The sequence below is a fragment of the Microcebus murinus genome, chromosome 2 (genome assembly GCF_040939455.1).
Source record: "Microcebus murinus isolate Inina chromosome 2, M.murinus_Inina_mat1.0, whole genome shotgun sequence".
Lineage (NCBI taxonomy): Eukaryota > Metazoa > Chordata > Mammalia > Primates > Cheirogaleidae > Microcebus > Microcebus murinus.
Window position 1 is genome coordinate 81,042,319 of NC_134105.1, and position 14,571 is coordinate 81,056,889.

Here is a 14,571-nt window from a genome sequence, read left to right on the forward strand (position 1 = left end):
CTTCACTTGGTCGCGCGCTTTCTCCCCGGAGGTAAACAAGCGACCGCGAACGAAAAGGCCGGCACAAATCCTTTCTGTTTCTCGAGAAACCACTCAGAGCGCATGCTCTTCTGAGGGTGGGTGTGTAGCGCCATTTTCGTATGGAAGGGGCTGCTGGCGAATTAGGCACCCCAAAAGGACACTCTGCGTTAAAGTTGCTCACACAGTATGACGAGAAACTAGTCAGGGGCCTCTCGGAGACAAACCCCTTTCTGCAGCGCTTCAGCTGAGACTACGTAGAGAAATTCCTTTGTGTTAATTTTCCCGGGACAAGCGGCCCTCTCCTCCTCCCCCCGCCCCCGCCCGTGCTGGCCTTGCAGTGCTGCCCCGCCCTCGCCCGGAGCGGCGCAACATAAAGATTGGGCATTTCGATGACTTGGTGCTCACTGTCGCGGCTCCAATGACAGGCGGTGGAGAACCAGATGGGAACGTTTCTTTCCCCCGTGAGAACAAAGCACAAGTTGTATCAGAGTCCAGGATGTGCAGAGAAAATCAGTACGTGTACTTCTGAGCTAGGAGGTAGCGCTTCTCTTTTAATTTTGGTTTTTATAAAGATGGAAATCCCCCAGGTGGTGGGAATGGAGGTTGGTTGAAAGGTAAGCTAGAGGTAAGGCAGTGCACAGAGAGGATCTGAGGTCTTATAGAGTGTGTGTGTGTGTGTGTGTGTGCGCGCGCTTGCAAGAGTTTAGAAGAACCTGGGTGAATGGGGCGAGAGATACAGGAGAGAAATCTGGAGTAGAAGACTTGGCGGGTACAGAAAAGGAAGGGGCGCCAGTGCATCCCTGCCTCTGAGGCAGCAAGAGCGTCCTCCGCAACATCCACTCCCACCCCCGCCGGTTCATTCATAAGTTTGTGGCCTAGAGGCCCCGCCCGCTCTCTTGGGCCAAGGGCCCCGTTTCCTGTACTGCAATTGGTGAACGGCACAAAGCCTTAGCAACTGGCTCCTAGAGACCCGCCGGGCGCCTGGTAACTGGGGCGCGGGGTGGCGCTGAGCAAGTAGCTAGGCTGTCCCTTTAAGGGATGGCCGCGGAGCCGTGAAAGTGGAGGGGGCTGAGGGAGGGCGGGGAGGAAGGTCTGGGGGCGGACCTAGGGGGAGGAGGAGGAGGAGGAGGAGGAAGAGTTGCTGTTGAAAGGAGGTGGGGAAGGAGGAGCCGGAGCAGCTGCGGCCAGCCCGCGGGCACCGGAGTCCTGTCCGCTGTCGCACGAGTAGCCACGGGCGCGATCGGGGCCAGACGTCTCCTCCTCCATGATCACTTTGGGAGCCGGGGGAAGACTTTGCCCGGCTGTGAGAGCTGGTCTGCGTTTCCCAGGCGCGGCGGCGGCGGTGGAGCGGCAGCAGCAGCCGGGTCCAAATCCGGGCGGCCACAGCCCCGAGCGTGTGCGCCCCGCGCGGAGCGGGCTCGGGTTCCCCACGGAATGTCCCCGGGGCACCCGGCGCACTGACCCTGCAGCCGCCCCCACCTTCGGCGCCTGCTGCCTCCCTCGGCCGAGCTTGGTGTTCGGGACTGCAAGCTTCCCGGCTCCTGGGCAGTGGGGAAGCCCCCGGGGGCGGGTGACCTTAGCTGGCCGCGACCCAGCCCTCCCCCGTGCGTGTCTCGCTTAAGATGGCAGCGGAGACAGGGGAACTAATCGGGGCTTGCGAGTTCATGAAAGGTGAGGAGCAGCCGCCCGGCATCCTCCAACCCTTCCTCACTCCCAACTCTTCACTTTTCGCCCCTACGTCCCACCCGCTGTCCCCTGCTTCTCTGGGGGCCCCCAGTGTCCTGCAGCCGCTGCGCGCGTGCTCGATCTCTGTCGGCACTCTGCCCTCCCCGAGGACCCCCTGCTTCCGGCTTCTCTGTCTTTCTTGCGTCCCTCCTTCCCTCTGCAGCTCCCTCGGATGGCTTCCTGGCCCGGTAATGGGACAATGCCGGCTTCTGCCCGGGTTTCTGCACTCAGCAGCTTGTGGGGATCCTGCTTCGGTTGACCCACTCTTACTGGCTTCGGTTTTCGGGACACCCCCCCCACCACCACACCCCCTTGTCTCTCCTCCCTTCCTCTTTATGAAGTTTCCGAAGCTTGCAGGGCAGAGGCTCGCCTCTCTTCCCCTTCCGCAGCCGCTGAGGTCTGGAGATTTCGGAACAAAACTTGCACCTCCAGTTCTGCGGGTACCCTCAGTTCCTGTCTCCTCCGGCTGGCCTGAAACGAGAGAGATGCAGGAGCTCTGCCCCCTACTGAGTCCCTGGGCCAGGTCCTCTTCTCGCCTCTCTAACTGTTGTGCTCCTGGGTCTCTTTTCCTTGGAGAGATCAGGTTTCAGCAAGAATTCCACGTGTTAATGGGGCCTTTAAATTATGGGTAGCAGTTTTTGTTTTGATACTTCATATATTATCAGGACCCTTCACCTCCACTTCCCTGCTTCTCATATGTTTTCTCCATCTTTTAAACTTGTCTTTCAGATCGGTTATATTTTGCTACTTTAAGGAATAGACCAAAAAGCACAGCAAATACCCACTATTTCTCCATCGATGAGGAGCTGGTCTATGAAAAGTAAGTTTCTATTTTGTTTTTTCTCTCTCAACCATTTATTTAGTTGTTGGCTTTCTGGTATGGAAACACTATATGCCTTTTCGGTAGTTTTATTCATTTTCTCCCAAAAGTGCAAGTGACAATACCAACTTTTTTAGGCTCAGGTGCTTGGGGAGAGGTGCAGGGAAAATTAACATAATTTGAACCTGTCAGCACCTCAGTTCTTTTAGACATCTATCTGTATTAGTTCTTCTTACCACCACAACAAACAGCAACTGTAGATTCCTAACACTCTTCAGAGTGGGAAGGGACCAGGGAGACACATACTTTTTGTCATTGCCAGACTCTGTAATTGATCTGTGACTCTGTCACTAAGTATTTATGGAGCACCTAGGGTACAGGGCAGTGTGTGCTTAAGCTTTACAGTTCACAAGACTTCTGTTGTATCTCAAGATGTTTTTGTTTGCGTACCTCGTTTTCAGAAAGTGAGGCACATTAGCCACAGGGAGCTGAATCCGAGTCACATCTATGAGTAACATCTATGAGTAACAAATTGTAGATTTTTTATTTGGATACCCCAAACTTCATGATATTCTTTTCTTTGGCTCTGAGATAATGGTATAGGAGTACTCTTTTACTTTCTTTGGTTACTTTGCTTCTGTGGGATTCGAATTTGGAAGTGTAAAATAAATGTGGGGAACTGTTTTCTGTGAAAGACCATTAATCTACGGAAAAAGATATCTTAACACTTTAGCCATAGTAAAAAATTAATTGAAGAGAGATTTATCTCCAATAAAAGCAGCAGATAAGAATAAAAAGGCTGAATTGACTTGATTCTCTTCTTTTATTAAAAGAACTGGTGTTTCAGAGGAGTCTGATATATTCCAATTTAAATATTTAATTTTACTTTCTTGTTATCTTAACCAAATGTGCAATTAAATGAACATAGTTAAATGAACCATAGTAAGCTTTCTAGGATTTCTCTGTTAGGGATATTGGCAGTTTTGCCTAAAGATTTGTCTGTACCACCAGGCCTTTGAAGAGTGAGTATTCTGGACCTTCAGGAACATATCTTTTATTTGATGGCAAACAATCTTTAATAGTTACTTCATCATGGGGATTCTTGACACTGATGTCTTCAGAACGTTTTACCTAGTGGTTCTTGGAGAGGAGGATGCTTCTTGAATGGTTGGAGTGGGAATGAAAGAGCCCTTTGCTGCTGTTCTTGAATGCCCTGAGTTGCTGAGGCAAAGAGGTCTAAATCCCTGGTGTCAGATTACGACTATGCTTCTAGACAGAATGGAGTTATGCGAGGCCATGTACCTGGATGATGTCACTGCCAGCAGTGATAATTGAGTGGTTCACTCTATTGTTGGGAATGTGCATTGTTGTGGTTTTCTTTTTGTGAGTTTAGGGTTTAGGAACTACTCTCATGAGTCTGAGAGTAGGGACTGTCTATATGTCATTATGTTCAATTCTGCAGTGACTCACATGCTAGAGGTTGTTAATATGTCATCGAACAAGCTCTAGTTGCTGAGGTCTGGATCATTTCTCTTGGGATTGCTAGGTAGTAGATCTAGCATAAAATTACATTTAGCCAACTAAACACAGTGCACAATGGCTTTTTTTTTTTTTTTTTTTTGAGACAGAGTCTCACTTTGTTGTCCAGGCTAGAGTGAGTGCCGTGGCGTCAGCCTAGCTCACAGCAACCTCAAACTCCTGGGCTCGAGTGATCCTTCTGCCTCAGCCTCCCGAGTAGCTGGGATTACAGGCATGCGCCACTATGCCCGGCTAATTTTTTTTTATATATATATCAGTTGGCCAATTAATTTCTTTCTGTTTATAGTAGAGACGGGGTCTCGCTCTTGCTCAGGCTGGTTTTGAACTCCTGACCTTGAGCAATCCGCCCGCCTCGGCCTCCCAAGAGCTAGGATTACAGGCGTGAGCCACAGCGCCGGGCCTTTTTTTTTTTTTTTTTTTTTTTTGAGACAGAGTCTTGCTCTGTTGCCCTGGGTAAAGTGCAATGGCATCATTGTAGTTCACTGCAACCTCAAACTCCTGGGCTCAAGCAATCCTTTTGCCTCGGCCTCCCCAGTAGGCTGGGACTACCTGTGCTCACCATGACACCTGGTTAATTTTTCTATCTTTAGTAGAGATGGGATCTCACTCTTGGTCAGGCTGGTCTTGAACTCCTGAGCTCGAGCAATCCTCCCACCTTGACCTCCAAGAATCCTAGGATTACAGGCGTGAACTACTGCGCCTGGCCCCCAGTGGCTTTTTGATTCTAATATTGATGATGAGAAAAGTTTTTTGTGTGATTTTAATGTTGGTATTTTAGGATAGGCCTACAAATTACATTCCTCTTCTATTTATTCTGCTGTATTTCTGGTGTCTTATAAGGAATGACTTGCTGGAGAAGCCTTTAAGTTTATGTTGTGAGTTTGGATGTCGTTTGAAATGATGACGAGGACTCCAGCCTGGGTAGAGTGTGTACTTCTCTTAGTTTGGACTTGCCCTGCCGTGCCACAGTAGTGGCTGTGGTTCTGATTACCCACACCTCCATCTCCATCTTTTTTGTTATCCCATTTTATTGCACAGTGCTAGGTGATGCAGAGAATAAAACAATAGGAATACCCATGTTACCTTCAAGGAGTTCCAAGCTGATAGGGAGAATAATAGGACTGCAATTTGAGGTATATGAAAGATAACTGCCTAAAGAGAAACATGACCCCTGTGTGTTAGGAGAGGAATTCACAGGAGGGTTAAGACATATCTGGTGGAAGAGTCAGAAAAGGCTTCATGGAGGAATTAAGATTGTCTTGAAGGATAGGCAAGGTTTTGTCAGGCAGGAGCATGAAAGGAGGGATCTGAGAAGAGAGAACAGCAAGGGTGAGGAGGGAGGCTCAGGATGTGTGTTTAGGGCACGGTAAGTCCTCCAGTTTGTCTGGTGTCTTTACAGGTCACATGTACGGGATGGGGAACATCGAGCTGAGAGGTCGGTTGGGGGCAGAATGAAGCCAGGATGAGGAACCTGCAGTTTCCTTGGTACACTATGAGACTCTCTTAAGGGTTTTGGGGCAGCCATAGTATGACTTGATTTGTGCTAATTGCAAATAATGGGAAACATTTATTGAGTATTTAAATGTGTACCGGATGCTATTCAGGGTACTTTGAAACTATTAATTCATTTTGTTTTCCCAACAATTCTGTGAAACGGGTATTATTATCATCCTATCATCTGAAGATGAGAATAAGGCACAGAGAAGTTAGGTAACTTGCTCAGGGTCACAGAAATAAGAAGTAGCTGAGCTGGAGTTTGAAACCAAGTCATTTAGTTCTAGAGGACATATATCCTTTTTCAAAAATTAATATGATAGCATTACTCAAAACGGATTGGAGAGGAAGCTAAGAGCCCACTTAGAAAAATTCTGAGATGTTCCGAGGGAAGAAACAAATGTCTTGATTAGATGCTGGCAATAGAGATAGAAAGAAGGGATTTGAGTCCATGTGACTTGAGAACACGGGAGGGTGGGGTGGAGGGGTGCTGAGGAAAAAGAGGAGTCAAAGAAGTCCTTAGGACAGCCTGGGTCAAGGTGGGCCTGCTGGGGCCATTAACCAAGATAAGAAGTGGGGTGGAAGAATTGGCTTTGATAGGAAGATTAGGCATTCTATTTTGGCCAGATTGAATTTAAGACATTGAAGGGATATTTACATCACTGTTAGATATCACATAAATTTAAAGTTCTTAAATTTGGGAGGAAGAGAAGACATCAAGGTCTGTATTTCATAGGTAGGCCCAGGATGAGAGGAGCAAGGGTAGGAGGTGGAAATGAGCAGCAAGGGGGTAGAAAAACACTGAAGGTGAGAGGAAAAAGGGGAGAGGGACTGATGCAATGACTCCATCTAGATAGCTCTGCGTCTTGGAAGTATAGGCTGAGAGAGACTGCAGAGCCCCTTGAAGGACCTGTCATAACCTGGGTTCTGTTTGTGGAGGATGTCCTGTGGTGAGGAAAGATCTTGACTGTCACATAATAATGTGCATGTCTCTAAGGAAGGAGTGTATGTATATTCATGATCACATAGTACCCATACAGCCTTCTGTGTAATTATTTGCTGAATATTAAAATGAAATGCTGCCTTTCCAGCCAGGTGCAGTGGTGCGTATCTGTGTCCCATCTATTCAGGAGGCTGTGGTGGGAGGAGTTCAAGGCCAGCCTGAGCAACATAGTGAGGCCTCATCTCTAAGAAACAAACAAACAAAAAGAAATGCTACTTTCTGGCTAAATTATCACCATAGAACCTGCTACTTTTGAATTGAGAAATAGACTCTTTAAATATCGGTCTATGGGTACTCTAGACACAGCTGTGTTTTGTGCAGATGTTTATTTAGTGTTAAAAGAATGATAGCACTCTGTGATTGAAATGGCAACCTGCTGAGACTCTGGTAGAGCAAATTAAACAAAGTGTTCTCATAAAGTAAGGCTGTTAGAATGAAAGTTTGAATTTTCTGCTTGATTTTAAAACAGAACTTATTAGTATAAAGGCATGAAGAATTTAATAAAATGGAGATGATAAGAAATTGTACTTTATCCTTGGGTTATGATTTCACAAGGCAGAGTAAAGATCAGTGTATAGGCTAACACATTTGTGGTACAAAAATAGCCCCATAAAAAGAGAGCCTTTCAAAGATTTATCTGTATTTGATTAAGCTACAAATAACATACAACTCTCCAGAAAGGCAGATTCTTTGTTATTGGAACTGGGCCCTGTAATACAAATAGAGGCTTACTTTTAATAATTTGGCTCATATTTTTTTGGCTAAAAAGTTAGAGAAATCAAATATGTTAATTTTATAAACTTTATGTGTCCCTCCTAATGGTGATCATGGGTATAGAGTTGGACATTAATGACACAAAAAGCCAGTTTGCTGGAAAGGATAACATATAGGGTCTTCATTTTCAGCCTTGTTCATTATCATTTTTTTTTTCTCCTTTGGTTTGTAAAGGAAAGGTATTGAAAATGCAGAAGAGAGCTCTTTGTGGAGATACTCTGGGAACTGAATTTTAAGCAGTTCCTTAAGTGACTTGAAGAATTTCACCAAATGTTTTAGCATGTTAAAAATGAGCAGCCTCTAATGAGGACTAATTAGCTAAATGGAATATTTAAATAATTTAAAACATTCAATTTTCATTTAACCTTAATTAAAGTAACCTGATATTAATGTAGCCAGGAATTTTTGAATAAATAATTTATAGAAAAATGATTTCTTTTATCTTGTCTATAGCATAGGTTTGAGTCAGAATGTGAATGTAGGACATCTTTGGGTGAATTACAGAAGAACTTCTCTTGCCTAGAGATGTTGGTGGAAATGAGTATTTAGGTTAGATGTAAGTGAGAAAAAATCCTTTTGGTTTTTCCATTTTTATTTCAAATTAAATATAGAGTAAGTAGGATAATTTAATAGGAAGTTAAATGCTACCTAAGCACATACATACATACACATATATATGATCTTATAGGGTCTCAGGGTCATCATGTAGAACCTCAGTTCTCATTACAGATTGCTATGGTATAGACAGAAGAGGAGATTTTGTTGAATTTAGAGACAGATTTCATTGTGAGAACAATAATAAAGCTGTAACAACAACAACAACAACAGCTAACATTTTATAGTCCTCTGCCAGGCAGTAAAGTGTTCTGAGTGCTTTATAAGCACGTATTAACTCAATCAATCCTCAGAACAACCCTGGGAGGTAGGTGTTGTTACCATCACTACTTAACAGATGAGGAAACTGAGGCTCAGAGAGGGTAAGTATATTGACTGAGGTCACTAGCTAGTAAATGACAGAGCCAGAATTAAGGAACAATTAGTCCTCCGAGGAGTCCAGGCATTTCCCAGTTGTCCTGAGCCTAAGGCTGGTGGGGGTGGTGTGAGACAGCGTTGCCCTTTCCTGGCAGACTCAACCCCTTTAACTTGGGTAGTGATGGCTTTAGTGAGAAATATGCCACTGACAGTGTGTGCACAAGCTATGTCCAGATCCTGTCTGGGAATGTATGGTGATTATTAAAATTTTTCTTTATAATCTCATTTTTGTAGATGTAATTTTGTCTTTTTTTCCTTTCGGTGTACTGCCAAAAAGAGAGAAGAGAAATTGAGTTAATTATTATTATATATTAGTAGGACATATGGAAATGAAAGAAACCTAGTTTTTGTAAGCCTGTGAAAACTGCTTTTGTAGGCTGGTGAAATGTTCATTCTGCTTAACTGGTATTACTTAACATATAATGATTTCTGCATAGAATTCTAAAAACTATTTAGCTTTTAAAAGATAGTAGGGTTTACACTTTCTTCTTCCTTTCTCTTTCCCTCTCTCTTAACCTGACAAAAATAACCCAGCATTGTTTAGGGCTGCTTTTTTTTTTTTTTGACCCTCTGTTTTGAACACATTGAGTTTTTGGTGTGTGCTTGTGTATATGCATACCTATGTATACAACTAACATTATGATGTAGTATACATTATGAGGAAGTAGATATATCTGTTTATTTCACTGTTCTTAGTTCTGTGGCCCACTACAGTCAAATTTTTCTTTCTAGATTTTGATTTATGTATAGTTGGTCTCTAATCTTCATAATAATGATAAATTGTGATTGAGTTATTTAAGTTTGTTTGAGATAAGCCTGGTGAAAACATAAAACATAACAGAGGTGCTAAGGAGAGTTTTCTTAACAGGGCTAGTCTTAATCATGCAGCCTGAAAAAGGGATCCAAGTGGGCTGCAGGAGAGCCCAATGGGATCTGTCAGCCATCCAAGTTCTTTTGTGCCAGGTCACCACAGGGCGGCTTCATTGTTTTGTTTGAAGTAGATTCCTAAGACATCAGATGTTCTCATTTGTAAGTTCATAAACACATTCCCAGCCGAAAATAAATGACTTCTACTTAGCAGCAGCTCAATATACCTTTGTGCTTAAAGAAAAAAAAAGGACTTGAATTTTTATGGGAAGTGAAAAGCATAACTTAAAGCTTGTAAGTGGTTGAAAATTGCTACATAAGAACCTAACATTTAGGTGAGATAGATTTTGATGCAAAGCGCTATACTAATGCAGTGGAGATACACGCACATATGTAAGGAAGGAAGTGGAAACAAATATAGTGCAGGGCAATATATGACCAGAGTTGCAAACGTATATGTTAGGAGTCCAAGGAAGGAAGAGCTTATTACTGCCCAGGATTATACAGACTTCATAGAGTGTTGTTTGAACTAGCTTTTGAAGGGTGTGTAAGAGCAAAGAGTACCTTTTATGATCTCTGTGAGGACCAGTACTACTTGTTTTTGCTCACCAGTATGTCCCTAAACCTAGCACAGTGCCTGGCATAGTGATGGGCTTCAGGAATTTTAGTTGAATGAATGAATGAGTGAGTGAATGAGGAAGGAAGTAAAAAAGGAAAGAAGATGTTTTCTGCAGAGTCCTGAGAAAAGGCATAAGTGGTATTTGTGAACTGCCAGATTGTATTAGATGAGGTGTAATATTTGAATAGAGAGCAGTCACAGGTGAGGCTGGACACTTAGTGGGGACTGGATTGTGGAATGCCATTTGGATGTCAGTCAGTTCTGCTTGTTTATGAATGGCAGAGCGACTGATCTACTTCAGGCTTTATTTTAGATGAGTACCCCTTGGCTGGGAGGTGGGGGTCGTGGGAGGTAGGCCACAGCAGGACTGGATTAGGGTTGTAGCAATGGGGAACAGAGAGACCACATGGGGCCGGGCGTTCCGAGGTGGGTGGATTGCTCAAGGTCAGGAGTTGGAGACCAGCCTGAGCAAGAGCGAGACCCCCGCCTTTACTAAAAATAGAAAGAAATTAATTGGCCAACTAAAAATATATAGAAAAAATGAGCCGGGCATGGTGGTGCATGCCTGTAGTCCCAGCTACTTGGGAGGCTGAGGCAGCAGGATCGCTTGAGCCCACGAGTTTGAGGTTGCTGTGAGCTAGGCTGATGCCATGGCTGTCTGGCCCGGGCAACAGAGTGAGACTCTTGGCTCAAAAAAAAAAAAGCCACATGGAGGGGCTAGAAAGAATGGATTGAAGGAGGTGGATTCAAAGTTTCTGGCTTGGGCGAATGGGAGAAAGTGATAACTTTAAGATGAAATACGTAAATTAGAGAAAGGAACAATCTTTTTGCTGTTTGGTTTTATTTTTTTTATTTTTATTTTTTTTTTTTTATTTTATTTTTTTTATTTTTTGCTGTTTGGTTTTATTTTGGGGATGGGAGATAGAAAGTAAAAAGAGGGGTCATTATAATGGAGTTTTTGTCTTTTGTGATCTTTAAGCAGAAAATAGACAATGTCTGTCTTGGATATTTAGATATTATTTAAAAATCAGGAGAGGTGGGTGAGACAGCTGATCTCAAGTCCCTTTCTGGCTTTGTGATTTGAGTTGGGTTTTCTATACTGAATTGTGGAATTCATTGTTTCTTTAAAATTTTTTTAAAGCTTTAGTTTCAGTTTACCTAAAGAAAAAAAAAAATGTTGGTTTTATTAGTCAACTAAACACTTCTAGGACACCAAAGAATGATATGTTGAATGAGAGCCATCAAAAATACTGCTCTATTTATTGAAAGTATGTACTATTCCCAGTCCTTGACAATGTGGAAACATTTGGTAAATGATCACAATTATTTGTGGTTGACAGTGAATTCCTTTATAAGAGGTAGTTTGTGTGAACTATAGTTTTTGAATAAGATATTTCCTTTATTAATTAACTTATTTAATATTTTGGTCTTAAACATGTTCAAATCCTAGTGATAAATTGAAGAATTTGCCAGTTTGGACTAATTTTGTTATAAAATTTTGTTATAAAATTTAAATTTCTTTTGAGAACCAGAAAGAGTGGTTTATTTCAAATTTAGTCACAATGATTGATGTTCTTTAGTAAGGCATTTATTCAGTTTTGTCTCTCTGGGAATGTGGCATTTCAGTGAAGCAATTCTACAGAGAATTGAACAATTATTAATACATCTTGAAGTATCAAAAAAGTTTTATACTTTGAATAATTTATGGAACCTTTGTGAAATTAATCTACATTTCTGCCTTACTGCTCATGATTTACTTTTTTTCTATAATCCTCAGATTCTATCGTTATGAATACATTGGTTGAACGGTTTCGCTGTAATTCAGGGATAGTTTTAGGGGCTCCTGAGGAATAAAGGGTTCTTCGCTCATTTATCAGATGGCCTTTGTTTGGTAAACATCTTGTATCTTTTAGTGGTTTTAATTTATTTGGTCATTTTTTTATTGATGACTTGCTACTGTGAGTTGAGTACTTTCTAGGTACTGCTTGCTGTGGGGTTAGCTTTTGACATTGCTGTCAATGGTACCGGTCACTAGTAGCTGCCTCTTCCCTATGGTCTGCTGATGAGCCTAACTTACCATGGGCATGGAAACCAGATTTCACATTTTAGAAGCATTTGGTCCAAAATAAGACTAAATAGACTCTATGTGAGACTGTAACTCTTTTATAAACATAGCTAAAGGGCGTGGGTTTGTGGCAGGATTTAGAAGAAACAATACAACTTTGTTTTTGGCTTACTTGGGATCTCACTTATATTCCAGATTGGTGAGATTTCTGAATCAGGGATTCTTGTATAAATGATTTCTTACTCTATATATTTTCCTTTCTTTTAAGGATGCGTGGAATTAATATAGTATTTACATTAGTCTTGATGGCCAAATTATTGAGTCTTACCAGTGGAATTAATCTGAAATGTTAAAAATTTTCTATTTTTTTTTGTAAGTGTGAGACAAAGAAAAATGTTTTAAAAGGTCTCTTCCAGGAAGCTGTGAATAATGGGCTTATAAAATACTGTGGTGCCTTCCCAGTTCTGCTAGAACCCTCACTAGTGTTAGACAAGTTTCCTTCCACAGTGCCCTAAAGCAGATTGCCTATAGCTCTAGAAAACCCCAGAGAGTAAGCAGATTTTAACTTGATAAGACTATCAGACACAATTGAGGGGGCTTCTAAGAAAAAAGGAGTTGGGTGATGAATAGTTGGGGTGAGTCTTTTCAGATTGGGGTTACTTTTGGAGCAGGCCACATTCGGAACATTCCAGTAATAAAGATGTGGCTGTCAGGTGAAGGCTGTGGGGGTGCACCTAACCTTTCCGTGCTTAGAGAGGGACAGAGGACCTTGCCACTCTTAGTCTCCTTCCTTCTGAGGTCATTTTTGTCAATTTTGTCTAGTTAGTCTTATTTTGTACCCAAAGCTTATAAGATGTGACATATGATATCTCTCCCCACATTTAACCTGGCATATAGTTTAGAAGGATTAGAACGGAAGAAGGAAGTATTTTTGCAGGTGAACCATCCACGTCACAATCTTTTGCTTATTTGCTCAGTCATCTCTGTGTCAGGTGCTAGGGAAATAATAGTGAGTCTATTTTAACCCAGCCCTGTTCTCAAGGTGCTTATAGTCTAGTGGGTGGTAGGGATGATATAAATCAAATGTTCAGACATAGGATTACCTGTGAGTGCTCTGAAGGACCCACAGTTCTTTGAAAACACATGACAACGGACCCTGTGGGTGGGGTGTGGGGATGGGAGTGGGTCAGGGGACAATTCCCTGAAGCAGCGTGACTGGGGCTGAGACCTAAAGGAGGAGCAAATGTTAACTAGGCTCCAGAGGGTGGCAGGAACTAAAAGGAATCTTGTGGTTGGAGTTTACTACTAACAAAATTGGGGGTGGGGGGGTGCAAAACAAGGCCCCAAAGAGAGAGAGAGGTAGAAACCGTGCCATCTGGGGTCTCGAAGGCAAGGTTAAGGGTTTTGGTTTAAATTCAAGAGCTCAGAGAGGTAATGTGATCATCACAAGTTTTAGAGTAATTATTTTCCTTTCAGAGCCTCAGCCACTTTGTAAAATGTGGGGATCAGTCATCATTCTGTTTTCTACCAGAGCTACTTGTCCACTGCCTGCATAGCCCTCTTGTCTTCAGTACCAGTTATTGAATAATGGGGTTAATTTACACTGCTTGAGAATGCTTCTGTGTGGGAGTGAATTTTAATCTTGCCAGTGCATTCCTGAACACATCTCCTTTCGTTTCCATTAATCTGAGTCTCAAAGGGGGTTTTCCTTAATTAACTCTCTGCAAAGAGGTAAGTCACAGAATTATGGATCCTGTTGCTAGACAGTTCGTTGGTTCCTTGGGATGTGTTGTTTGGCTTTAAGGCTCAGTGGCAGCATGCAACCATTTTATAGGAGCGGCAGCTGGAGCTTTTCCTGACCTTGCTACTTGACTTGGGTCAAGAAGGTACCGAGTAGAGCAGGAGGGTTCCTCACACTCTCATGTTGCACACCTGGACTTTCCAGAAACCTAGGTAATGCATCAAAGGACAGGATTGAGGGTTGGTATTGGGGTTCTCTCCTTCCTTTATGGTCTCAAGCAATGTCCAACTTTATTCAGATAGGTAAATAATAATGATGTCAAGGTTTCTAATATATGAAACTGCTTTCTGTTCTGTGGGAGAACAGAAGCATAGTGAATTTCAGGGAGAAAGTTGTGTACTTCTCCTTCCCTGAGGAGACACTCTGAGAGAAATGCCTTCTGGACCCAGACCCAACACACTGTGAGGACACAGTGCATCAAATAGGGCAAGCAGCCCTTGAGAAACGTTTGAACCACTGGCAGGGGTCCAGTAGGGGTAACTATAGTCATAGACTCTGTAGACTCTGTAATATGTACATATAATAGCCAGAATTGTGATATATGCAATGACGTGATAGCTGGAAAGCACTTTAGAAGCCATCTAATTCACTGGCTTTCTTGATAGATGAGGACGTGAAGTCCCAGAGAGGCTGAGACACCAGAATAGGGACATTGAGTGACCAGACTGAGACTGAAACCACTTGGCTCCTGTGGTGTTTAGCTCTAGGTCAGACTGCTGCGTGTGTGGGAAGCTTGCTCAAAGTACAGCTGCGCTTCCCCAGGAAGTCGGCATCAGTGTGACTGTAGGCAGTTATGCTGTAAGGGCTTGAG

At 42.9% G+C, this 14,571-nt stretch overlaps 1 protein-coding gene across 6 annotated transcripts in view; it reads left to right on the forward strand.

Annotated features, from left to right (window-relative positions):
• The first annotated feature begins 330 nt into the window (after positions 1–330).
• The window catches only part of CDC14A (cell division cycle 14A), a 164,153-nt gene continuing 149,912 nt past the window's right edge, over positions 331–14,571 (forward strand). For 3 of the 6 annotated variants that reach the window (XM_012748620.3, XM_012748612.3, XM_012748614.3), the window contains exons 1-2: positions 331–558; positions 2,476–2,566. In XM_012748620.3, the coding sequence (XP_012604074.1) occupies positions 462–558; positions 2,476–2,566 (188 nt within the window). In that variant the 5' untranslated portion in view covers positions 331–461. Of the gene's footprint in view, positions 559–1,122; positions 1,693–2,475; positions 2,567–14,571 lie in introns of those variants that run through there. The other 3 variants (XM_012748613.2, XM_012748615.2, XM_012748621.2) reach the window with 3 other exon arrangements.